This window comes from Arctopsyche grandis, chromosome 11 (genome assembly GCF_051622035.1).
Source record: "Arctopsyche grandis isolate Sample6627 chromosome 11, ASM5162203v2, whole genome shotgun sequence".
Classification (NCBI taxonomy): domain Eukaryota; kingdom Metazoa; phylum Arthropoda; class Insecta; order Trichoptera; family Hydropsychidae; genus Arctopsyche; species Arctopsyche grandis.
Window position 1 is genome coordinate 22,077,178 of NC_135365.1, and position 27,037 is coordinate 22,104,214.

The 27,037-nt window shown below is 34.1% G+C and overlaps 2 protein-coding genes across 2 annotated transcripts; both read right to left on the reverse strand.

The window, feature by feature from the left end:
* Positions 1-1,499: 1,499 nt before the first annotated feature.
* Positions 1,500-21,597, reverse strand: LOC143918699 (b(0,+)-type amino acid transporter 1-like). Its single transcript, XM_077440692.1, has 8 exons — positions 21,125-21,597; positions 10,629-10,850; positions 9,890-10,174; positions 5,725-5,995; positions 5,425-5,652; positions 2,901-2,997; positions 2,512-2,830; positions 1,500-2,439 (listed from the first exon to the last, which is right to left on the reverse strand). Exons 2-8 carry the CDS (start codon positions 10,840-10,842, stop codon positions 2,375-2,377), a joined length of 1,479 nt encoding a protein of 492 aa, XP_077296818.1. The 5' UTR covers positions 10,843-10,850; positions 21,125-21,597; the 3' UTR covers positions 1,500-2,374.
* LOC143918709 (uncharacterized) lies at positions 6,439-8,332 on the reverse strand. The gene is made up of 4 exons (XM_077440720.1): positions 8,232-8,332; positions 7,681-8,024; positions 7,411-7,606; positions 6,439-7,334 (listed from the first exon to the last, which is right to left on the reverse strand). Exons 2-4 carry the CDS (start codon positions 8,022-8,024, stop codon positions 7,188-7,190), a joined length of 687 nt encoding a protein of 228 aa, XP_077296846.1. The 5' UTR covers positions 8,232-8,332; the 3' UTR covers positions 6,439-7,187.
* Positions 21,598-27,037: the final 5,440 nt, after the last annotated feature.

The window sequence follows — 27,037 nt, forward strand, 5'->3', positions numbered from 1 at the left end:
TCGATGCGCCAAATGCGCTTTAAAATTTAAAATTAGAGCGCCAAAAGCCATACAAAACTTTAGATTAGAGCGCCAAAGGCGAAATTTTTTTCTAAGGGTGATAAGAAAAAATTGCCCGCGGGCGCCATTAGGCCGACACTGAATGTAGGATGGATGATTCTTACAATATAAATTAATATTGAAATAATTAATTAATGAAAAATTCTTGTTAGTGTTTGTCTGAAAACATTATCGTTCTCGATTTAAAACGATAGTGTTTGTCTGAAAACTGAGAATCTACGAATTTTTTGCAAAATAACTGTAAATAGGTTTTGCAAAATAACGGTAAATAGGTTTTATAAATAAAACATAACTTCTAAGCATAATTCTATCAATTAAATTGAAAATTGGCATACAGTTTTGTTATAGTTGTCTTCGACCCTATGATTAATCAGATCACTATTACTCAGACCGATGATTGGTGTTCTCCAGTGACTAATAAAGGAGGAATATTAGTCAAGAAATTGATATTGATCTCGCATCTTTTGAAAAGAAATAACTGTAATGAATACTTATGGTATATTAGTACCGGCTATGCCCGTTCATTGAAACTATTTTTGTATGAAATTACTGTTAACTAAATACTTTTTTTTATCTAAGCAAGACATTATTTAGCTGTCAGCAGGAATATTCATTTCATGGTAAAATAATTCTGTAAAAAGAGCCAAATAGTTAAAAACAGGAAATAATGTTCATTACGAACGGACCGATGTTGGTAAATGTAAGTGCAAGGCTAAGTACAAAAGTAGGTATAAACCTCCCCGACAAAGAGAAAGAAGAAACGACGGATCTTATCTACAATTTTTTAACATGAAGATATTTACATTGTTGATTTATTTTATTACAATACATACTTGTTTATTTATTTTATTAAAATACATATTATATTTTATATTGAAAATCTCTGTCGACTGCATTTATAGATAAATATACATATATGCCAATAGGATAATACTGGACGAATGAACTACGCCCAAAAAGAACACTGCTGTATTCAATCTATCTATATATATATAAAAATGAATGTCTGTGTGTGTCTCGAAAAGGCTCCTAAACCACTGAACCGATTACGATGGAACTTTCAGGATTTGTTGTATGCATGTCCGGGAAGATTACTGTGAAAAAAAAATGGGAAAAAAGGGAATGAGTGTCATTGCAACGCAATAACTTCAAATGTGTTCGCTGCCTGCGTTTTTCCGACAAATAGGAACGGGAATGGGAATTGCATGTGTTATTATGGCATTGCAACGCATGCAGGGTTCAGCTAGTTTTGTATAATATTGATATACATTTCAATCTATTATCAACAATATCTATCGATAATTTGAATGAAAGATTCGATTTGAGAAGTGTGTATGCTATGCGAAAAATACCAGTCAATTTCGATATGTGTATGTATGAGGATTTGAAATCATTTCTGAATATTATCGATAAATTCATTGGAAAAAAAGTCAAGATTTAAACCATAGAAATATATGTTTTTAAATGTATCTATCGATATTTTGGATAATGATACGATGATATGATATCTATGAATGGAAGTTTGAAACTAAATCTTGTAAAAAATATTTGTTTGTATCAAGTTTGGATAATTTAAAAACACACGCTGTGTTGACGGGCTTTGAATGAAATTTGATTAAAAAAACAGCATATTTGCCTACGGCCCATAATGAGTTAAGACTAGAGTGGTTGATTCTCAATAATTGAACAAAGTGAAGAACAAAGAAGATCCCTGAATGCATGTCAAAAGTCGTACAATACAAATCTGAGATCTTTTGTAAAAAATTTGGAACTCGCTGTAATATTTTATGATTTTTAGAAGAGGAAAATGAATAAAATTGCATTATTTCTAATTTCAGTATATTAAAATAAAATTCACACTTATAATTTCGTGTTTATTCAGAATATAAAAGTATATTCTTCTAAAATAGTCAATGTCATCTAGTTTAAAAATGTTTTTGTACAATTTTTCTACCAATTTGTTCATCTACTCGGTAGATGTCTTCTTTGTGGAAGACAAAATTCAAGCACATTAATTTATAATTGGAACATTGAACCCAACTAGAAAATATGTATATATTTGTACGAAACAGTCGTTTTCATTCGAAATGTAAATATGTTCACTAGTGCTTAATTTATTTATTTATTGTCACACAGGCATGTAACGCCAGCAATGTGGCTAAGGATCCATTTAGTATAAGAATATAGTATATATATACATATATACACGTCTTATACATACATATATATCCTATAAAAATAAAGTTTCAAGAGTTTTAATTGACTAGTTTTCCCTCTCTTGAGTATCACACTTTTCACGGTAGAATATCTACGTTTAATCTTCGTGCGAAAATGGCGGTACAGCTTCGAACATCGTCTGCGTCACGAACGTCACTGAATCTGCAAATCAAAACAATAATTCAGTCTAAAAATCTCAACACAATACAGTAATTCATATAAGAGGATACTCACTCATGAACTTCGGTCTCTTTTCCCAATAAATAAAGTAGGTGTAGACGGCGACTCCAATCAAGATGAATCCTAATGCGAAAAGGTATTTTATCGACGGGTCCTTAACAATTGGAACCACCGATAGGAATATAGATATGCACAGGACGAATATCGGAATGATCAGAGGCACCTTGTAGGGCCTCGGCAGGTCCGGTTTGGTCTTTCGAAGAACCAACAACGCGATCATAGCTCCGCCGTAGAATATCCATATGAGGAATGAGGCGAATTCGATCAATTGCGTTATATCGCCAGCTATTATGAATAAGAACGCTATAATACCCTGAAAATTTATATTACTGTTAGTCAATATGTTGTCTGATTGTACATGTGATTTCATGTCTATTCCTTACCTGGAATGCGACGGCAGGTGCCGGAGTAAATTTTCTAATATGTACAAATGAGAATAGTTCTAATGTATGTCCGTCTTTACCAGCTACGTAACACAGCCTGTAATAACAAAGATGATTCGATATATGTAATTTGTTTTAACAGGTAGTGAAGATAAACTGATATACTATTTCAGAATGTTTCTTGTCCAAGTGAGTTAACAACTAACAACATCATAAATATGTACATATATACATGTATATGTAGTAGAAGTAGTAAATAATTATGTATATTTAGGTCAAATAACTGACATGTCCGGTGGTAAAGAAGAAGAAATAAAGAGACGTATGAAATTAGTATGGAGTGCATTTGGACGAATGAATGCAGTTTTTAAATCAAAAATGCCACTTTGCCTGAAGAAAAAGATCTTCGATCAATGTGTTTTGTCAATAAGTCCATGAGCCTGAAATATGCCGAGGCGTTGTATTTTGAGTATGTAAAAAATAAACAAGAATACTAAGCCTTTCCAGGTAGCATTGAAAAAAAAATGCATTGAACATGGGTTGTGTAATCCGTGTCAATTTCTCCGTGGAAGAATTTCTCGATGGAAATTCCTAACTGTTGACTATTTTAGATTGTGGCTTGGCATTTCGATAGTGAGCATTACATTTTAACAACAATGAAGAAGATGGAACTAGTTTTGGAAAAATACATTGAATATTTTATATTGTTGCAAAATATATTAGAGTTGTAGGAATCTAGCACGACTTGTGCTATTACACATCAAAACCAGTTATCTCATCATCGATCCTGTACAAGCATGCATAATTCAAGGGCAACGACCCCTTCGACCATTCCAGAAGAAAGAGTTCATCGCTCGATCGTAAAACGAACGAAACCCAACAGTGATGTCATCAGGATACCGTAAGACGTGTCTTAAAAAGACATTTACTCGTGGCACATGCCCGCATTCTCAAACGAACGACGTCCTGGCGCTGACCCCATAGCTATAAAGCACGCGCCTCGAAAATAAGTCAACACGTGTCCTGGAAACGAAGACAAAGCATCTGCACACGGCATGCCTCAAGCCAGAACGTATATAAAGCGACGCATCAGCTCCCAACACCAGAGTGAACCTCTGGAGTTCAACCAGATCACTTCTCCGAAGCTCAACCTCTTCGTACATACAATAACCATTGTAACAATTGAACAAAAATAAACGATCCTCTTTCAAACTCAACAGAGTTTCCATAGGCCGGGAAACGGTCGAAACCTTTAACTCGTCCTATAGAGTCTAAACCAGAGAGATGTAATAAGAATAGAGGGGCCCTTACGAACAAATAATTGTTGTCAATTTTACGCGGTACGTCTCTATAAATACGCTACATCGCGCGGAATACAATTGGATCAATTTACTTATAAAAATGTATCCCATGTTGTTTATTGTGTGGTTTTGAATGTATTGTGCAATTTTAACCGATGCTTGCCCATCTTGCGAGTAATATAAACAAACAGAGAAGTTCTTATCGGACATACGTCGAGCACCAAACGTCAAATACGACTGATGCTAAAATTATTTAGATCTGTCCGTGGACAGAATGTGACAACAAAAGAACACCTAAAGCCACTTCTATTAATATTACATTTCTCTGGTCTAAACACACCTTTACAAAATTCTAAATCCTCGGCGGTAGTTATCCAAGGGTTTGTTTGGATTAGCTACAATTTTTATACCTGCTTTCTATTGGATTTCTAAATAATTCTAGTTGGAAATGTTGGCAAAATTTTCAGCGTGGCGGGCTTTCAACAGAAAAGACGTCAGTAATTAATGATTAAAAATGAAAGAATTGACATATTGTGATTGATAATTTAAGCATAACTTGCAAAATATAGTCGAATTGTTGATAAACATTGACGGTATCGTATTTTTTTCGAATTTATATAGAATATAGAAGATTGGAGCTGGCTTATTCTACCTGAAAGAGACCTTTACGCAGCCAACTAAAAGCGACTTTCTATACAGGAAACTAAGAATCTTTTTTCTTTGCCTCGAATGACTGTCTACACCCCATACACAGCACCATTCACAAGTGCCAGAGTAGCAGGTAAATTGAAGCTGGCTACCACGGGACTACGGCAGATAAGCGACTGCCCCGACTGAATTGCGAACCGTGTGGTTAGCTGGATAAAGAAACACTTGTTGACTATTGAGTCACCAACAATACACAAAACTTATTTTCTTTTTTGGTTAGGAGAAATGTGCAGGGCAGTACTATGTAAATATATATGTACATATATATGCCATTTTTGTTTGCTCGATCACCGGTATGATCAACGAGCTACTACAGCCCGATTAATCTCTGCTACTCCGTCATTATGAATTATCACGAGCCGCCACTGGTGTATATTTAATGCTCGGTTGTGCCTATATAACTAATAAGTACCAAAATACGTTCTATATTCTTGAAGAGAGGCCATTGTGAGATGTATCAGTTCGTCGTGCATCATTATGTATTAGTTTTACGCTAAATATTTAGAAATAATGACCTGGTTACTCCAAACTGAATACTCATAGCACAACCGAATGTAGCTATGGCGACTCCGATTGGAATCAAAAAGACGAATGGACCTAAAGCTTTTTCACCGAAGGCGATGGCTACAGCCGGCGAAGAGAGCATTTCTGGTATGCTCAACACTGCCAAGTAAGCCACATTCATGAACACATAGAGTCCCGTAATCAACGGGACAGCTATCAGCACGCTCCTTGGAATGTTTCTAAAATAAAATTCAATAATTAGTCAACGAATTATTATTGTAGGTCTGCATTTTTTTTCATGAACAACATACACGGATGGATTTTGAATTTCTTCCGTTACTGTAGTCACAGCCGTCCATCCGTCGTACGCCCACAGTCCGCTGTAGAAGGCCAAGGCTATGTTTCCAGGATCGGAGAGTGTGCCTTCAAAACCAGTGTCTAGATTGCTAGTGTTGCCTTTGCCTAGTTCGTAAATACCACCGACGATGACGACAACGCATGCAAATATCTTACAGGCTGCGAATATGTTTTGTAATTTTACGTAAAGTTTCACACTCATCAGATTTATGTACGTCATTAGACCTAAAAGAAAATAAAAGGATTTATTGATATGATAACTAATCATAGCCAAAGCGTAGCTTGAGAAGTGGATACTAAATATCGTTGATTGTAAAATACAAATCAATCGTCTCCTATTAAAGTTTTTTGATTTTATTTTATTTTATATATTTCTATCATGACAGGAATTACCTCAAGGCATATGGTTAGATTATTTTGTACATAAGTACCAACAATTTCAAACGTTACATTACAATATTACATACGTATATATTATAAGAATTGTAAATAGGTTTTTGAGCTCTTTTTCCTATTATGCTGTACATTAACATTAGAATAATATAATACTATGATTACTAACCAAATTAAATTAAATTGTAAAATAGAAAATGATCAGTAGATCAGTAGCTATTAAAATAGATATAAGATGTATTGTGAACATAATTTCGTAATAATAAAAAGGATTTAAAAATCAAACATATATATTATAGAATACAATAGACATCTATGGTACAATCAACAAACTTTTGATATACAGCAAATTTGCGAGAAATACATTTTTAGAGTATGCAGGTAGCATATTTTCATAATCAACAAATTCGAGATGCTAAAAATTGAAATTTGCGAGGAACTGGGGGAGGATGCCGATTTATTGGATCCATCGCAAGAATTAAGCTAGACAAATCGGAAAATTCCAGCAAGAGACGGTCGATTTGTGTTTTTAATAACCACCAAGATATCGCCGGCAGTGTATTTTAGCTGAGACATTTTTTTTTAAATTTATATTTCCCCATGATGTCATTACGGGTTGCTCCCGAGCGACATCTATGGTATTTAACTTGTATGTATATAAATAAATTATAAATTATAAATCATATTCAAATAGTGGGCAAGATGATTTTTGCCAATATGACGGAGGAATCGTTTCAACAGTGAAATCAGATAAATTGGCAAACTATAATGGGAAACGATCGACTTAACAAATATCCAAGTTTAACTAGCAGTATTAAAGATTAGCACGGGATCGAACCCAGTAATCTCTCAGTGCTAAACATAAACGTAACCACTAATTCATACTGCTGGCTTTGTATGCGTAAATGAAATATGTATGCGTTTACATATAAAATAAATTACTTTAGTTTAATTTTTTATCATATTTATATATAAAAAAACGATACAATATAAATTAATAAAACATTCATTATACATATTTCAATCAAAGCCCTAATTTAAACATTTTATTATGATATGGATGAGCGACTATAATCCCAGCGTCAAGTAACGTCTCCAAAATTTTAACATTGATATTTTCTTCTATTTCGACATAGTCGTCTGTTTCTTCGAAATAATTACGGCAAATTTTCTGTAACAAAAAAATAGTAGAAACTTCAATTCGAAATCATTATTTTTCTGCAATGTTGAAACCGTTGAAGCATCACCTCCATAAAATTGGTGAGGAATGTTTTATAATTCGGATACAGCTCATGGATAACGTTATTGAAATCGTCTCTCACTTTGCGAAATTTCTTTTTGGCTTTTATAACATTGTCATTCTCCATTTGAGAGCGTTGAATCTCAGCCTTGGCATCGAATTCCTTCATTGCCTCTTCTAAATTTGCGATATTTGATTTGTAACTGCAAACAAATTTGACACATGATCACTTCAAAATTACAAACAACGAACAGTCGGCATTTGTAATTAAACTGACAAATTAATATCGGTGTCTATTTTGTCGATTGTGGATCGTTTGTAGACGATACACTTCTCCATCTCGCTGATTTCCTTCTTCATCGTGGTAATGGCTTCGAAATAATTTTTTGTCGGGTCGAAGGTGTGTTGATCGTAGTCTTCTAATACTTCTTGTCGCATGGCTTCGAGGAATTGGCATGTTTTTTTGTTGACGACATTCCTGTCTCCCTCATCTTGGTCGACTAGTCGGGGTTTGTTGGAATAGTTAAAGTATGTTTCGGCAACACTTTCAGATAGTTCTCTTTCTTGCGCAACCAGTTTATTCAGTAGTCCTAAATAATCCGCCTTACTATTTTCGTCCATCTATGTAAGATAAAAAAGTCATAGAAGTCGATGGAAATTTAAATATAGTTAGTATGCAGATTTTATAAGAAACGGATCTATGGAACTGTATGGAATTAACGTGAAGTAAGGTAAGAGATAAATATATATAATGAATAAAGCATATATAATGATCAAGCAGATATACACTTCAATTAAATATCAAGATATATGCGAAAAGTAACTTACCGTGAATTGAAGGCCCGACCGTTAACAATGACAGATGGCGGCACAGGACTACCAGCTTAGTAATGTCTGACAGCATGTAACCACACGTGTTTTAATTCGAACTATTTTACACGTAATTCGAAATATAATTAATATTCAATATAAAATGGTAAGGCCGATAACTGTGAGTATATGTAAAATTATATTGGAAAATTGCTCGGATTCTCGAATAAAAAATGTGATTCATTGCAAATCCACAGCCAAGATTTTTTCTTAAATTAAAGTTATTCTACTAGAGGAAACACTCATTTTATATTAATATATATATATATATATATATATATATATATATATATATATATATATATATATATATATATATATATATATATCTATATATATATATATATATATATATATATAAAAAAAACACAAACAGGAGTATCAAAGTCCACAAATCATTCATGATTTTTTAATATAATATTATAAAATAAAAAAAATAAAACATTTTTCAAAATAATTCCTAGTAAACTAATTTGGCCTGTGAACTAATTCCTAGTAAACTAATTTGGCATGCATTGCTTGCATTTTATATTAATTGAATATCTACTGACTATAATATAGGTAGTGCCTTTTTTACGAAGTAACGCACTGAAACGGCGTTGCGGAACTCTTTTTTTTACTTTTTTGGTATTTTTACGTTTTTTAAAAGCTTTCATTTGGCTTGTTTTTAAAATAAGATAAATTATGTTTAAAATTTTATGGACTCCGTGGCATGGGGAAATCTGTGTTAAATTTCATTTAAATGATGTTTGAATATGATTTTCTTTAATAATTATAAAATATAGAGTGAAAAAAGAAAAAGTTATAGGCGTTAAACAATTAAAATCTGACATAGTGAGAGGGTGGCGAAAAGGGAAAAAACGATCGGAAGAGTGTGGATAAATACTAATAGACGTCACCGAGAACGATAATGGAGTATTTTCAAACGTGTTTATTACGATTATTTTTCACCATCGTAATGGCGGAATTGATTTCCATATATGTATATTGATGACCAAACCGAGCAAAATGGCAAAGTTTGAAAACGATCGAATAAGAACCCAAATTTCGTCAGACGACAAAATCGAAAGCAAGCTAAGAAGAGTGTAGTAAATAATAAATAATAATAAAAAGCTAGTAAATAATAAATAATAATAAAAAAGAGGTTGACAAGTGAGTTCCGAGAGGCACCTTTTTTTAGAAAAAAATACTACATTTAAGTAGGTATATACATTTTCATGTATGTATAATTTTTTCCGTTAAAAATAAATATGTACCTCACGACGTATATGTGTAGGTAACATTTTAGTTGTTGATCACTTGGACTTAAAAACTTAATTAAAAATTAAAAAAAAAAACAAAAAACTTTCTAACATTAGTAAGTATATTCACAGTCCTTTATAACGCTCTGTTCACTACTAACTGATAGCATTGTATTGATTTGCTTTCGATTGGCGTTAATATATGTATGTATTGTCTCAATCCAAGTGGCCAATGATTATCGCAAATGTGTTTCTCTTAAATTGCAACGAATGTTTTAGTTGTGAAATAATTTCGACATTAGAAAACGTATTTCGTTAGAATGCACAATAGTTTATTAATATAACATTAAAACAAATCCAAAATTTTTCACTTACCCAAAGTTAACAATGCTACTAGTTTTTTGAAAGTTTCTTGGTGGTACGGCGACATCATATTGTATCCTATAAGTCCCCCAAAAGGCTGTATAGTATATTCGGAGAAGGTGAGAAGTAAAACAGCCACTTCTGCAGATTTCAGTATCATAATATAAACCCAGGAGCATATAAAAGAAGGCAAAGGACCCCAGTATGGATGTAGACTTGCGAAAGCTTCCTGGTAGTATGCATATTCTGCACCCGAACGAGGAACAACAGTTCCCAATTCAGCAAACGCCAATGCACCTTTAATTTATATTATGTAATTAATAAAACAGAAATCTCAAATATGGGTACTCTTAAGGTCTGACCGCACTATTGCGTCTGCGACACGAACGGCAGCGTGCGGCCAAATATTGTTTGTGTGTTATATCTCATACAATTTCATACAAACAATATTTGGCCGCACGCTGCCGTTCGTGTCACAGACGCATAGTGCGGTCAGAGCTTTATTCAACGGTCGGCAATGATTAGAATGACAACGTCAATCCAACATACAAACTCATCATCCAACTACTCGGGCTAAAATCGATCAACTGATCTTCGACCTTCTTGGATTTTTTTTTAGTATGCGTTTGATTGACATTGACTGATTGATTTTTTCAATTGAATGAAGGTTGCTGTTCAATCTAACCAATGCCGACCGTCAAGTAAAAGAGTACACAAATTTCTAAATCAATGGAATGTAATTATTAATTACCAAGTAAAGAAATCACTCCACACACTACCCAAATGACGATGCAAAATCCAACTGATCCGGAATATCTTAAGGCTGACGTTGGCGAAATGAAGATTCCCGATCCAATCATCACACCAACAATCATACTGACAGCTGAAAATAGTCCAAGCTCCCTCTTCAGCTGAACGCGGTTTCCTGAAGATACGGAGTCGTCCATATTTGTGCTAGGTGGCATTTTAATGTCTGTGGAGAAAAATGCAAAGGATATTTAAAAAAGTTCTAACTGCAACGATTTTAAAGTACCAGTGATTAACAGCGATTAATGATGTAAACTATTTTCTATTTAATCGTAAGTTTAGCGATATTGTTGAAGAGTAGTAAAATACAGATATTCACGTATGCAATAATCTTTGTTTGAACATAGACCATATTTATTTTTATCGGATACCACGAAAAGCTTTTTATTATCATACAAATCAAATATAATTCCACGGTATTACCTACATAATCTTCGAATATCGATTGTGAAGTGCAATTTTTGGCTAGCCTTGAGTTATATAATGATGGTACATTATCAATAATAATGCTTTTGTACAGCAATTGAACAGAATATCGAAATAATTATCAAATTTTCATTGGTTTGACTTGTTTTATTGTCGATTCTTGTGAGAATACCTGTTTATATTCAATTATAAGTGGCCCTACAATTGTTTAAATCTAATCCTACTAATTCAAACATATGTACATATTTGTGGGGTTTGGTGCAAACGATCGACAAGCGCCAGACAGACTGAACCACAGATTAACTGGATGGCTGCTTTAAACGCAATTCTCGACTTCACGAATGATAGATTGCATCATAATTCGTGAAGTCGAGATGACGAGTAACCTTTCGATGTGCACAGATGCAATTATTAAAATGGTAATTATTAAAATTGAGTTGAATCTTTCTGGCGAGTTTAATAAGGCAAAATTCGGAACTTAAGTATCAGAAGCACAGAACGTATACAGGGTAGGTATGTCGGGACTTCGGGTAGATTTCGCTTAGTGTAAGTGCGAGCAGTGCGCACGCATAAGGTACACGTGTCGTTTAATCTGTGGTTCAGTCTGTCTGGCGCTTGTCGATCGTTTGCACCGCATCGATATTTGTGAACATCACTGTGAATATGAGAGATCCTTATCAAACCTGAAAAATAATAGTTTTAGGACATATACCCCCTGGACACATACCCCCGTTCAAAAACCCCCTGGACATTAACCCGCCGTACAAAAAAACTCCCTGAATAATAACCCCCCGTCATGGATGAAAATTATTTAAAAATATTAATAAATAATTAATAATTTTAAATGATTCCGAGAGGACAACAATCGAATATTAATCTTTGGAACATGTGACGGTCTCCGACTGCTACAAAAACAACAAGCTCGTTCTCGGATAGGACTTTCAAAACTGCTCCAGTGTTATTTTTTTAACTATACACGATTAATGCACTTATTCATGACCGAGCCATTCCTTGTCTTTATGTTTTACTACAAAACAAAAAACGGGATACTTACATTAAACTGTTCGAGACATAAAATATATTGAATGCCAATTTAAGTCCAACCAACATTATGGTCGGCTTTGAATTTGCACAGTTTAGAAAGAAGTTTCCGAGACTGCGAAATTAATTAAAAACATCTATCGGAAAATAATAGAGAATGAGATGAAATGACTTTACCAAGAAGATTCCGAATTTGCACTGAAATTACGAACTATACCAGCTCTCGCATTTGTTCCGATAGATGAAGTTGACGGTGCTTTTGAAGTATTATCCGAATTGTATTTTTCCGACTGAAAAAAATTAGTATTAATACTGACTTTTTATTATAGATACTCTTATATTATAGACTATATTATAGACTTTATATTTTTATTATAGATAGTCAAATTTCATAAAATACTAGCTGAACCCGGTATGCGTTGCAATGCCACAATAACGCATGCAATTCCCGTTCCCGTTACCTTTCTCGATCCCATTCCCGTTTCCGTTCCCGTTCTTGTTCCCGTTCCCGTTCCCGTTCTCGTTCCCGTTCCCATTTGTCGGGAAAACTTAGGCAGCGAACATGTTGGTCGAGATGTGAAAACATTTGAAATTATAGCGTTGCAATGACCCTCATTCCCGTTTTTCCCGTTTCCGTTCCCGTTTTTTCCCATTTTTTTTTCACAGTAATCTTCCCGAACATACATACAACAAATCCTGAAAGTTCCATCGTAATCGGTTCAGTGGTTTAGGAGTCTATTCGAGACACACAGACAGACATTCATTTTTATATATATATATATATCGATTTTTATTCATGGCGGGGGTTATTTTTCAGGGTTGTTTTGAAAGGAGGATCCAGGGGGGTTTTGACCAGGGGTATACGTCCGAGGGGTATGTGTCCAGGGGGTACATGTCCTGATACCAAAAATAATAATTTTTGATACCAAAAATAATAATTTTTGATTTTGATATTAGAAAATAATGGAAATATGTATTTATCCAAGATTGATCAATGCATATTGTATTTCAGTTTGTTATTTTATGGTTTTTGCAATAACACAATCTGCTACGTTATCTTATTAAAATACATACGTATGTCTGTTAATTTATGGTATAAACTTTATCATACACGAGTGCAATAAAATATGTATCACTGTTGAAATATATATATACTCATACATGTATTTATAATGTCATGCTTAGGCAAAACACTATACTCAAAATGCAGTGAGCATGCACATTGTTGCTAGAGATATGTCGCGTCGCGCTACGTAGCATAATTACACATGGAAAAAGTCTACATATCTTAAAAAATACCATAACCACGTGGCACTTAAATTATCGACAAAGTATCAGTATTGACGAAATTCTATTTGAACAAAAATTTATCGAAAAGTTCAGATTAGATTGACGGATGAGGGATAAGTTACCTTCACACACAAATGTATATATAATATAACGAACGATTTGATATGCATCAATCATTTTTCTTATAGATAACATGTCATCCATCATAAAATGACTGCAAATCAAAAAGGTATAGTATATATATGTACATCCGTATAATTTCCATTCAAAGAAATCTCTAATTTGATAATGACTTTCGTAAGTAATTGACTTTCGCGGAGGACGGATTAATTTGAAAATTGGAACACTCTCCCACGTTCATCTTATGTAGTTCAATGTTTATATTGCTGTCCTTCATAACATTGCTATCGTTTCTAATTAAAGTAAATATTTTTATGGTTCTATGCAGTGGCGGCTCGTCTATATGGGCTGCGGGCAGGCTACAGCCCTCCCAGTGTAGTATAAATGCATGCTATTTTTGACGTCCATATGGGCTGCAGGGCTACAGAAAGTGGTGTCACCCTAAAGGTTTCCATGGGTTTCCGGAAATCCGTTGTTAAAAATCTAGAAAATTGTTTTCAAAGGTTACAACTTCGAAAAGGTCGCAGTGGATTACATAGCAGGTAAAGAGGAAAATACTTTTTTCCGTTATGCACAAGCAAAATGAACTGTTTAGCCGTTTAATGTGTCTGCAGTATTGATATAGAATAACTTGTTATGTTATTCTATATCTATGGTCTACAGTCTGCACTTGGAATCATCCTTTCTAGTAGAAGTCATAAACTTTATTGGCTGCAGACCTCCCAGTATAGAACATATGCATGCTATTTTTTTTTGCATTTGATCATCGGTATGATCAACGAGCTACTACAGCCCGATTTATCTGTGCAGCCCCCCCCCCCCCTATGTGTTCTCACGAGCCGACTGGTTCCATGACAACTGAACGCATGACAAGAGAACACATGACTATTGAAGGCGGTGAACGGATAAATGCACTCACGAGAGCCGCCCTCTCGAGACATCCAAACTTTCAAAGATGATCAAGAAGAATTAACGCAATATAATTCCACAAAAAAACGTCAAGGGGTATTTGCATGTTATCCGAGGGTTCTAGCCCTTTTTTGTGGAATTCTATTGCTTTAGTTCTTCTTGATCATCTTTGAAAGTTTGGATGTCTCGAGAGGGCGGCTCTCGTGAGTGCATTTATCCGTTCACCGCCTTCAATAGTTATGTGTTCTCTTGTCATGCGTTCAGTTGTCATGAAACCAGTCGGCTCGAGCGCTCGAAGTCTCTTGAGCGCCTTTGAAAATTAGGATTTCTCGAAACTGCGCCACTTTTCAGTGCATTCTTCCGGGAACCATGGAAGTCACGTCAACTGAGCACATGCCTGTTGAACACAGCGACAAGTGAACTTATATACCAGTGAATATACAGTGAGCGACAAAAATAGGTACGCACATAGATTTCGGACAAACAGCGCGAAACAAACCTCTCTACCTGCCGTAAACAATGAGACCCCAACCTTTTTTTTTTTACACAACTCTGTGTAACCGTTGGTTCAAAGATTTACAAAGCTGATGGTCAATTCCCTATTTAGTTTCGCGTTAACTTTGGTTGCAATAGCATCGCATCGGAAAAATGTCGTCCGCACGCCAAATGTCGACCGATGAAAAAGCGGTAATTTTGGCTCTTACGAAAGAGCGAATCGCGTATCGAGACATTGCTCGTCGGGTGGGGTTCAGTGAAGGTTCTGTGAGAAAATTCATCAAAAAATACAGTGATACAGGATTATTAACAAGGGCTCCAGGATCTGGAAGGAAGTAAAAATTGATGGAACGTGAAAATCGTGTCATAAAACGTGCTGCTCTTCAAGATCAATTTATTACTGCTTCTAAAATCAGGGATGAGGTTTACACTTCATCATCCACAGCAGTACATACCCGTATGATCCAAAGGAAGCTGAATAAATTAGGGTTTAGAGCGATCAAATTCGCGAAAAAGCCACTTCTGGCGGTTTCAATGAAGAAAAAGCAGTTGAAATGGGCCAAGGACAAGAAGAATTGGATATCAGAGGACTGGTACAGGGTGGTTTTTTCAGATGAATCTAATTGGAATCTTATTGGATCAGATGGGAAGACCACAGTTCGCCGTAGAAGTGGAGTATGTTTTCACGCAAGTTGTGTTTCGCGACCGCGAAGCATTCCCCGTATGTCATGATATGGGGGTGCATTACAGGATATGGAATAAGGGCGCTAGAGTTCGTCCGAAGGTCCATGAATGCCATCCAATACGAAAACACGATACGGGAACGTGTTTTACCCACCATCGAAGCACTCATAGAATTCGTCGCTGAACCAATATTTCAGGACGAATCTGCACCTTGATATCGGGCTCGTTCTGTAAGTTATCAAACCGTTTTTCTATCTTTAATTTGTTTTTTTATGTGGTAAATATCATCGACTTGTTTTAGATAACCAATTATAAAGAAAGTTTGGGAATTAAATCCCTTACCTGGCCCGGGAACAGTCCAGACCTGAACATTATCGAAAATTTATGGGCGATTTTGAAGAGGAAAGTAAAAGCCTGCAATCCAAAAACGCTTCAAGAGCTGGAAAACATAATAACGGAGGCATGGGAAAAGGATATTTCCCCAAATGTTATAAAAAAATTGTTTTATTCTATGCCCAGAAGAATTGAGGCAGTAATCAAAAACAAAGGGGGAATTACTAAATATTAAGCTTTATTTTATTTATATATTATTGTTTTATGTATATATTATTAATAGGAAACATTTAAAAAATGTATACCGTGAAAACCGCTTTAAATTAAATTAAAAACTCCCGAAGAACTGCCAATACTTTTTTCCCAAATTTGTCCATTTCGTAAATAATTCCAATATCTCAATAAATACATCAATATAATTAATAATTTGTCTTGTTTTATTATCTTAATGATCCTAGTCATGATTTCAGAAACTTTTAAATGAAAAATATTGCGATATATACGAATAAAATGAAATTTTGCTACTGCGTACCTATTTTTGTCGCTCACTGTAGACCCGTAAAAAAAATTATAATTGTTACATACTATTTTAAATAAAATAAATTATAAAATACTTAAGTTTATACATTTAAATAAATTATTAAATAAGTATTTATCATGTATTCAGTTGTCTGGTCAACATTTTTATATGCGCAAAATATATGTAAGTCGAAAGTGTCAGCGATTGCAGAGCGATCGCAATAAAGATTTTCACAATGTAATAGTAGTGCATGATAAGAGGAAAAATTTGAATGGCCCAAATTAGAATTGTAAAACCGTAGCATGTGAATTGCACAAATTGTACAAAGTCATATACATATATTTATCATTAAAAAGGTCGTACAAAATGTTCAAAACAAATTTTTATTCACATTTTTGAATGTCAATGCGAACATCTATAATACATATTACGTTAAGATAAATGTATAAGGTAGCTGTAGGTACGTACGTATCTCCGTCAGTGACCCAGTTGCTGTCACTTTTCCTTTCAAATATTCTTTCAAATTTGTTTTCGACATTTATTTAAACTTATAACAAAGTTTTAACTCCTAGGTTTCATTTATAAACTAATTACAAAGCAATCTCAACCTCAAATTAAACGAGTAATATCGGTGCAAAAAAATTCATACATATATACACACATAATATATATAATAATACTATTCTGTGTGTCTGTGTGAGATAACGCTCGCCGTATTATAATAGTCGTTTCGATTCGACATGTGAAAACACTGCCAACAAATCGAACATAATAACAGATGAACGAAAACTTCTACATATATACATATACTGTTTGCTACCAATGTTTCTAGGGAAATAAGTCTCTGAGCATTTAGCGCCATCTATTGAAAATTTATTTAATTAGTTAATTAATTTTTCTATTGGTGTTTTATCATGTTTATACTAGTTGTTTTACCCGGCTTCGCTCAGTATTTGTAATATAAACAGCGTAAACATGGTGAATCTAATAGTAAATGTTCATTCGTTTTTTTATTAAATTTATTTGAATCGAAAAAAATATTATTCAACCAATCGAATCATCGTCATAGAAACTATAACTTGTTTTCGATTCCCAACCAAAAATACTTACATATGTACATACATACATACATATATACAAAGTCTCTTTCGAAATTATATATTTGATGTAAGTAGTAGGTAGTTTTTACCGTTTTTTTTCATATTAAATGAATATAAATATTAAATTAAATATATTTAAAAAGTATTTGAAAAAAATACGACCCCGTACGGATCGAACACAGGACTGACACATTTCTTTTAGTTTTTTTTTTGTAATTAATAGCTTATTATGCCATAACCATAGAAGTAGAATGCAAAGAATCGCTCTCAGCCTCCAAAAATGTTGCTACAAAAACTCTGCGCGGCAGAGTTTGTTCATTGTTTGCAAAACTTCGTCTATCTCTCTCTCTTGTCTCTCTTCTGACTTTCCGTCTCTCTCTTCGATGGCTCGCTTTTAGACGGTACTTTTGTTAACAATGAGCATTCTATGCATTCTACTTCTATGGCCATAACCCATACGACGATATTTCATTGGGAACAACACTAGTATAATTTTTCGGGGTATATTTCATCGGGCAGAACACTAGTATAATATATTTAGGGATATATTTCATCGGGCACAACACTAGTATAATATATAATATTTCGGGGTAGATTCGGAAAAGGTTCTGTAACCTCTGGATAAGAAATTCGCATTTAGATTGAGCGCTTTAAATATCTCATTGTCCAATTTTTACATTCACATCAATTTAACAGATGAATGGAAGAAACTCACACAAAGCAATTGAGAATATGTATTGACCTAGTTCCTACGATGTTTTTGCAGTTAAAATTAAAATGAAAAATAAAATACGTATTAAATTGAACTAGGGTACTGAATGTGTAATACATATGTATATACATTTATATTTAGTATTGAACCGACTACATGCTGTAATCGGGAATCGATTAAGTTTTATGATTGTTTCTACATGTGACGAATTTATATTGAAATTTTTTGCGTGCAAAGAAAGCCTGTCTAAATAAGGTTTACTAAAATAGACTGCATTATTATGTGTTAACCACTTGTAAAAACATTAAACGTTCCGTTGAGACATTATCGGATGAAAGACGTCACCGCAAATCATACATCGTTTTGGATCGTTGGGATTTCATCCTATGTTCGCTTATTAGTTTATTATTGTACATGGGTTAGGTTAGCATGAATGCGACAATATATATATCAATATATATATTGAGTGAATGCGACAGTTGCGCTTCGACCAGATAATACGTATTTTAAATCGACAAAATCGAGGTTTCGTATTCTCCTATTTTCTCCTCCGAAACTGGACCAATTTTTAAAAAAATTTCATCATCGGTATGAGAAAGATATTTTCTGTGCAACTGTGCGCGTATTTTTTTTTAAATCGACCGTTAAATAAGCACGCTGGACTCTTTTCGTGGGTGTAAAAAAGAGGCGATTTTATAGATGTTTGGCGGCTCCTAGCTGCTATAAAAAATAACTAATCAATAAAAAAATAAAAAAATAAACGATAGATGCATCCCAATGGTGGATATCCATAGCATATTAAAAAATAATTTCTCTAGTGCCATAATTGAGGAAGGGAGAAGTGTAATACGTTTGTATGGACAAGGCGCTGGTGTCCAGCCCTCTTAATTGAATTATCAAAATAATTAATTTGTATGCATTTTCATTGACTGTGAAATTAATTTCATAAATTTACTTATACATAATATAATACGTACATTTTGTCTTACATATTATAATATAGATTAAAATTATTCCCAAACAAGGTTAATATGAAGAAAATATATTTTAAAAGAGTATAAATAAATAAATTCAACAAATTTAATTCCAATTAAAACAGCAAATGAAATTTGAATAACCAATTAATTTTCCAATTTATCCTTTTCGACGAAACGAAAACCATTGAAGAAAACAAGACACTTCAATATAAGACGAACAATAAATGTTGTAACTGATGTGATTGAGTGTTTTCAGTGATATTTTATCCTTGGATAATTCCCATATTTAAAAAAATGTAGCAGAAACTTGCGGTCGAAAGGAATGAGAGTCGAAAAATTACATTCCTTAAAAAATACCAAACAAAACATCGTTCTTTTTAAAATGCATTTAAGTTGTCTTGTTGTATACTTGTGGATTGCTGTTGCAAGTTACTACTTGTAACTCACCCGAACTATAATTCGCGGGAATAACGGGATAGCAGGTATAGCTTCGGTCCGCATAGAGTCTTATGTTATATTATCTTTGCGACTGCCACATGTATTTCTTCAAGGATGTTAAGTATTGGTTGGTCATCGAAAGAACAATGTCCTAGATGTGGATTTGGGGGTTAAAATATTATATTTTCATGAATGACCTTGAAAACGTCCAGTCTCTCTTGTCGTGTGGTCCTATTCAGAACTAAACGTTTTGATTTTCTGGTTAATTTTATTGTGATTAAAATTTTCAACACTATATTTCTCCCACGATATTTACCACAAGGTAAGATTTTTGCACTACTCGCATGCACTTCGTTTTTTTTATTTTTTATTAATATGATTTATACAAATTCTGATGAAATTAAAGCGGCTGATTTATGTTTGCACACAGGCGGCCGAACTCTTAGGCGCGGCCCTGGTCGTACGAATTGACAATAACATAAAGACACGCCTATTAACAGCTGGAGTTAATCTGGGCATACCGTGCCGTACGATTGAGTGTGTCTGAACCTTTAACCATAACTTTAACCTAACCTAACCTAACCTAACCGTTTACATAACCTTTTGAAATTCAGAAAAGAGCCATAAATCCTCATAATAAATGTTATGAACCTCAAAATTTTAAAAGGACGAATCTAAAAGTTTTTTTTAAGAGCATAAAAATGCGCCGCATACTGATTTTCTTTCAAATAACCTTATATTTCAGGCAAGTTAACATATTCTGGTATGATATTATGTATTGACTGACTAAAAAATGCACTGCAAGATGATTTTTTTTGATAAAGAAACTTTCCTTCTCCAAACTAAACAATGAATGAGAGATAAGAGCCTCTGTCCTGAAAAAAACTCACACCCGCAGTTTCATTTGAGCGCACTCTAAAGTAAAAGCACACGCTATAGTATAACACATTTTCCAAATGAAATTCTGTAGAATCATTTTATACGAATGAACCAATCAATTGCAAATACATACATATATTTGAGAAAGTATGCAAAGCCATCAAATCAAGGCAACGGTTTCAAAACACAACACAAACAACAACAATAAACACCTACAAAAGTGTTACTCAACGTCATTACATTTGATTTAAATCCGAATAATCCACATTACCAACATGCCATATATTATATTATATTATGTGTATCTTATAAGCAAGGTCGCCTTATTGATAACACGCGTAATACTTTTTTGGTCGATAAATTCATAGACTGATAATACGGTAGTCCTCATTTTTTTAAAGTACACATGACATTTGGCACAATATTTATGTCAAGTTATCCTCGTCTGAGTCGGAACTGCAGTTGGTGTAATCACTGATCAATTACCAAGCCAAAACAAAAACAATCAATGGGTACCTGTTTAGTTTGCGACACGTATTGGAAGTCGACGAGCAAACACTCTGGCACTATACAAAATTAAATGGAGATTTATTTACTACTATACGCGGCACAAACACTACTGGTGGGCACAACTTGTCGATCGATACGTTAAACTTGAACACTGGCATCCATTTGGTCAGTGACTCTTGGCCACCGGGTCATTGGTGACGAGCTGACTGCGTTTTCGAAGAGTACAACATCGTGGAGCTAAACACACGACTAAACTTATCGACAACCGGCTGACGAGTGCTTCAAGTAGGACATATACAGTCGGCTTCCTTGTACACAGTGTGCCTCGTTGGCTAGAATTTAACACTTTCAACGCGTTTTATGTACGTAGTGTTCAACTTTAAATGTAACCCATTGAAATTTTACATGCTTTACGAAGATTTCAGGCCACTTGGTTCGGTATAGCCGTTCAGAATTGAAAGAAAACTTATCAAAATATCAGTGGCGCAGATCTGTACATGTGTAGTTGCTTCACAACCAAAACGTTTCTTTTGTAACCTTCTTTGCCTCGAAAAAATCTATGGGCTTCTTCAATATTTCTTCTTTTCTATACGATTTTGCTTTTCTGTTCCTTGCATCCATAACTGTAGAAGTTATTCTAATTGCAACTACATTCTACTGGAACCTGCTTCCACTTAAGTCCCAACCTTTCACAAATTCAGCTAATCTGTTCATCTCACATCTTTCTGGGTATTTTACCTATCGACATCCTAGACATGATACGAAGATTTCAGGTCACTTAGTTCGGTATAGCCGTTCAGAATTGAAAGAAAACTTATCAAACTGCCAGTGATGCAGATCTGTGCATATGTACATAGTTGCTTTGACCTTCTTTGCCTCGAAAAAATCTATGGGAGGATTGAGCTTCTTCAATATTTCTTCTTTTCTATACGATTTTGCTTTTCTATTCCTTTCATCCATAACTGTGGAAGTTCTTCTAGGTGCAACTACATACTACTGGAAACTGCTTCCACTTAAGTCCCAACCTTTCACAAATTCAGCTAATCTGTTCATCTCACATATTTCTGGGTCTTTTACCTATAGACATCCTAGACATGATACGAAGATTTCAGGTTACTTAGTTTGGTATAGCCGTTCACAATTGAAAGAAAACTTATCAAACTGTCAGTAGTGCAGATCTGTGCATATGTAGTTGCTTCACAACTAGAACGCTTCTTTTTCGACCTTCTTTGCCTCGAAAAAATCTATGGGAGGATTAAGCTTCTTCAATATTTCTTCTTTTCTATACGATTTTGCTTTTCTATTCCTTTCATCCAAAACTGTGGAAGTTCTTCTAGGTGCAGCTACTACTGGAACCTGCTCCCACTTCAGTCCTAAGCTTTCACAAATTCAGCTAATCTGTTTATCTCACATCTTTCTGGGTCTTTACCTTTCGGCACCCTAGACAAGATTTAATTATGCGTTCTGAGTACGCTTAAATGAGATCTTAATTTATTAATAGGTGAGTTGATAAGGGATTGTTCTCACTTGGTATATGCACATATGTATGTATGTATGTGCGGATGCATTTATATGAAAGTTCTGTCATTGATTGGGGTTTCTTAAGGGTCTTTTAAAAAAACCAAACATTAGAATTTTGTTTTAACTTTCAATTGATTATTTTAAAATTTACTTACATATCAATCAATCTACATATTTATATATAATATTAACTAAGAATGTTTAAAAATCCGGATGTCGCGTATGTATATATGTCGACAGCGATAGCCCATGGATGACTGGTCGTTTGTGGTTTTTTTCAGAATTATAATTGTTTTTATGTTAACCTAAAATATTTTCTAGACTAGAATATCATTTGTTATCAAATGCACTTGGTAAAAATAGAGACATGTCACAACACATCATACATATTTTCATATGTGTAACGACAGATGCTGGAACTCGATGTATGGCGACACTAACGTTGATGATTCCTAAGATATTGTAGATAACGTGTAATACATGAATCTTTGAAATTTATCTTCAAAAGTTACAGGATAACAGATATAGACGTCGTTAACACATAACTATGTCAATAGCGACTACTTATTCTGTGTTTGAGAAAGATAATGCTAAATGCATGAAGAGGTATGAACCTATTTAAATAAATTAACTGGAAGTAGTAATAATGTATTTATTGTGATTTTAATGATGCCGATAAGCGTCGCAGTTAGAGATTTATTACCCATGTTGCAAACTCTAAGTCGTAAGGAGATCCAACTTATGAATCATAAGTTATGATCTTATGGCCAGTGGTGTCATCCCAATTTTGGAACAACGGGTTTCCAAATTTTTTTTCAAATAATTTATTTTGAAAATATATACAATATACACATTTTTCTATCACTATTCCATGAAAGTTCATTGAATTTTCAAGATTTGTATAATATTTGACAAAAATTATATAAATTTTTATATTAAATAACGGGTTTCCGGAAATTTTTGATTTTTAACAACGGTTTTCCGGGAACCCATGGAAGCCATTAGGGTGACACCACTGAATTCTTATCTTGATAATGTTTACAAAGTGAAGCAAGAGCATCGTTCTCTATGTTGATTGCATTCATTTGGAAGAAAAAATTCCGCTAATCAGCCAAGATATTCAGACAAATGGAAATGTCATGCTTAAAGGTTCATCGAACAATATAAATTAAGAGTTTTCTTTGAAGTTTAATGAAATTGGGTATAAAATAAATGAGCTTCTTTTTTTTTACATACCTCCTTTACGTTTCACTTACGATTACAATTCAGGAAAAAGTTTGCCTCTTATCCGATCGTTTTCATACTTTGCCATATTGCTCATTTTGATCATCAATATAAGTAAATGGATCCTCCGCCATTACGATGGTGCAAAAATATCGTGTAAGACGCGTTTGATATCTGCCCGGCGAGATAGTCGTTGACGTTTATCCGCCGTTTGTTTATTAGTTTTAAACATATATGGCGGTTGTAAAATAATAAAATTATTGGTATTTTTATTCAAAATAATAATTTTTATATACAAATTATAGAAGAGGTATGTTTTTAAAAAAAATTTTATTCTATATATACATATGTATACCATCTAAGATTCTGTATATACTGTTTGAATTTCATTTATTTTTCACCCTATAATTGGAGAAATGAATGTACTATACATCCATAATTTTAATTAACTCACTTAAATACTAAAAGGTTTATTTGTAGTGTAGGTTTTATTTAATGTATTTATTTATTAACAATGAATCAAAGAGCAAAGAAAACTAAAAATTGATCTTTATATAATAGTAGTGTTGTGCCCGTTGATTTCAACTGATGGTTTCGGAAAGGAATTGATACACGAATTAAAATAAAGTTATATGTTATATATAAATACAATGTAAGGTAATTTATAGGCGTGCGCGCGCATTATTAATTACACGTATTATTATTAATCGTAAAAAGTTGAGTGCGCGCATTACACGCTCACCGATCTAACCCGTTCGAAATGATGAATGAAAGTGTGTGTGTGTGTGTGTGTGTGTGTGTGTGTGTGTGTGTGTGTGTATGTGTCACCGGTCGCTCGGCCTGGCGTCACATGACGCTTCCCCGCATATCCTCGACCACTTGACTCTGATTAGCTATGTTTCTACAGTCCGGCACATACCCACATATCCACATTCACATATCGCGTACGTTTTTATATATGTATATATTATTTTCTTTATAATTTTTCATTTGTAGGATAAGTAGATGTATACATTTTAGACAACTTCTATTTATGTTTAATAGAAGTGTTTATTAGTTTAATAACCCTTTTCTTCGCACTTGATTGAAGCTGTTTGAGAAGCTACCAAACTAAATTGGATTTGTAGGGCTATTCTTTAAACAGAGAAATGTAAAAAGACTTGTAAAAAGTAGTACTATCATACAATAAGTAATAAAAATTGAATCCTTCAAGATATTAACCAAGACAGTGGCGTGCCATTGACGCGTTGAAGGTGTCAAATGTCACAGGGTTGAGAAAAGAGCAGGGACAACCGACAGAGATTGCATTATATTATTTAGATCATTCGCATGTATTGTGTATATTTGAATTCTCTTTTTAATGCAAATATTGGCAAAATAAATATTTCTATTAGACATACCCGATAGTTTATGTTGATTTTGTGGCGATGTAATTTTTGAGAACCTTTTAAGTGAATTCAAGATAAGATGCTAGTTTTTTGGATACGAGAATTTTATGTAAGGCCAAATTAGAACCTGATAAGTTTGGCGAATGGTTATGGATCATTCAGGAGATCATAGATAGTTTTCAGGATATCTATACACTTGTTACCATCCAACCATCTCCCCTGTAGCCTTCCATGCACCCTTTTACATACATTCTCTCGTGTACCATTTGTCTATCTATCGTCCGTTCTTCGTCCGCTCGACCCGCCAATTGCCATTTCAATATCTCTGAGGGGCAAACACACTGAATCGTACGGCATGGACGTGCTCGTCGTTTCCAGCTGGGAGGGCGTTTCTTCAAGTCACTGCTAATTCGTATGATCTTATTGTAACGTAGAGATTAGGTAATTGGTGCTCGTCGACCACTGGTTTACTGTCGCTGATCACCTGGTCTGGCGTTCGAGCTAAAAAGGCCTCAGTGTATAAACGAGCCAGGTCTACCTCACGGTACCGAAAGTCAAAAGATCGAAAAAGCAAATATCGGAAGGCAAAGATTGAAAATCGAAAGATCTTAAGTCGAAAGATCAAAAAAAAGGGTGCATAGTAAACGGTACTATGTATATATAATATATATATATATATATATATATATATATATATATGAGTTCGGTCTTTCGTGTCATGTGAGGAGGACGTGCTTCTGCGTTCCTCCCGCTATTACTCGCTTAAACCCGGCTATTGCACGAAATTTAACTTAACCATCTAATCACTTATTTTACTAATTGCATCCTAGTATAATTTAAGTGTAAAAATAAACAGCAAATCGGTCGTAAAAAGCGGTTTTATATCAGTTATTTCGAAAAATTTTGTGCTAATTTTTGTGCCAAATCGGTGTCAAACGAGATACATCTCCCTACCTGAATACAAAAAAAGGGTCCTTCGCCAGCCAAGTCGGTCCCACAGAAGCAATAAATCTTCCACATAATTGCTTCCAGCCAAAAATCTTTAACGAACTTTACTTAATAGAATAATAGCAAACAGAAACGGTGTTTCCCAACTGTCTATCAGTTCTTTTTCATATTTAAATTATATTAAAGTAATTCGTGTAATTTTATATACTTTACTAAAGTTATTATTAAAATATTAAATTGCAAACCGCACTCACATATATAAATCCGTTGTCTCCAAAGAGGCGTCTCACGATAAAGATCTGTAAAAAAGTAGTATAACAATTGCTAATCTATTATTATCATAACTAACTACTTTCACTTACAAAGTAACCCTGTTAAATGGCATGTAATAACTCATAAGTGATCCAAGTGATACCTAGGATGACTATATGTCAAAGCTGACCACAGAGAAGAGTTTATGGCGGTAAGAACTCACTCCTTGAATGGAAATCTCTCTCAAGTACCGCCTTTTTCTCAACACATCTTGGATAAATGCGAGAAAAATAATATCCAAACCTCCAACAAGGTAAGAGTGACGATGGATGATAGCTTAGCTAATAGAAACCTGTATTTAGCCACGTACAATGTAAGAACGTTATCGAGTGAAGGAAGTGTGCTTGCATTAGAGAATGAACTAGAAAGTATCAAATGGGATTTAGTAGGACTTAGCGAAGTAAGACGAAAACAGGAAAACCAAATAATCCTAAAAAGTGGTAACTGTCTCTACTGGAGAGGGCTACCAAATGGTAGAATAGGAGGAGTAGGGTTTCTTATCAATAAGAGAATAGAAAGAAATATT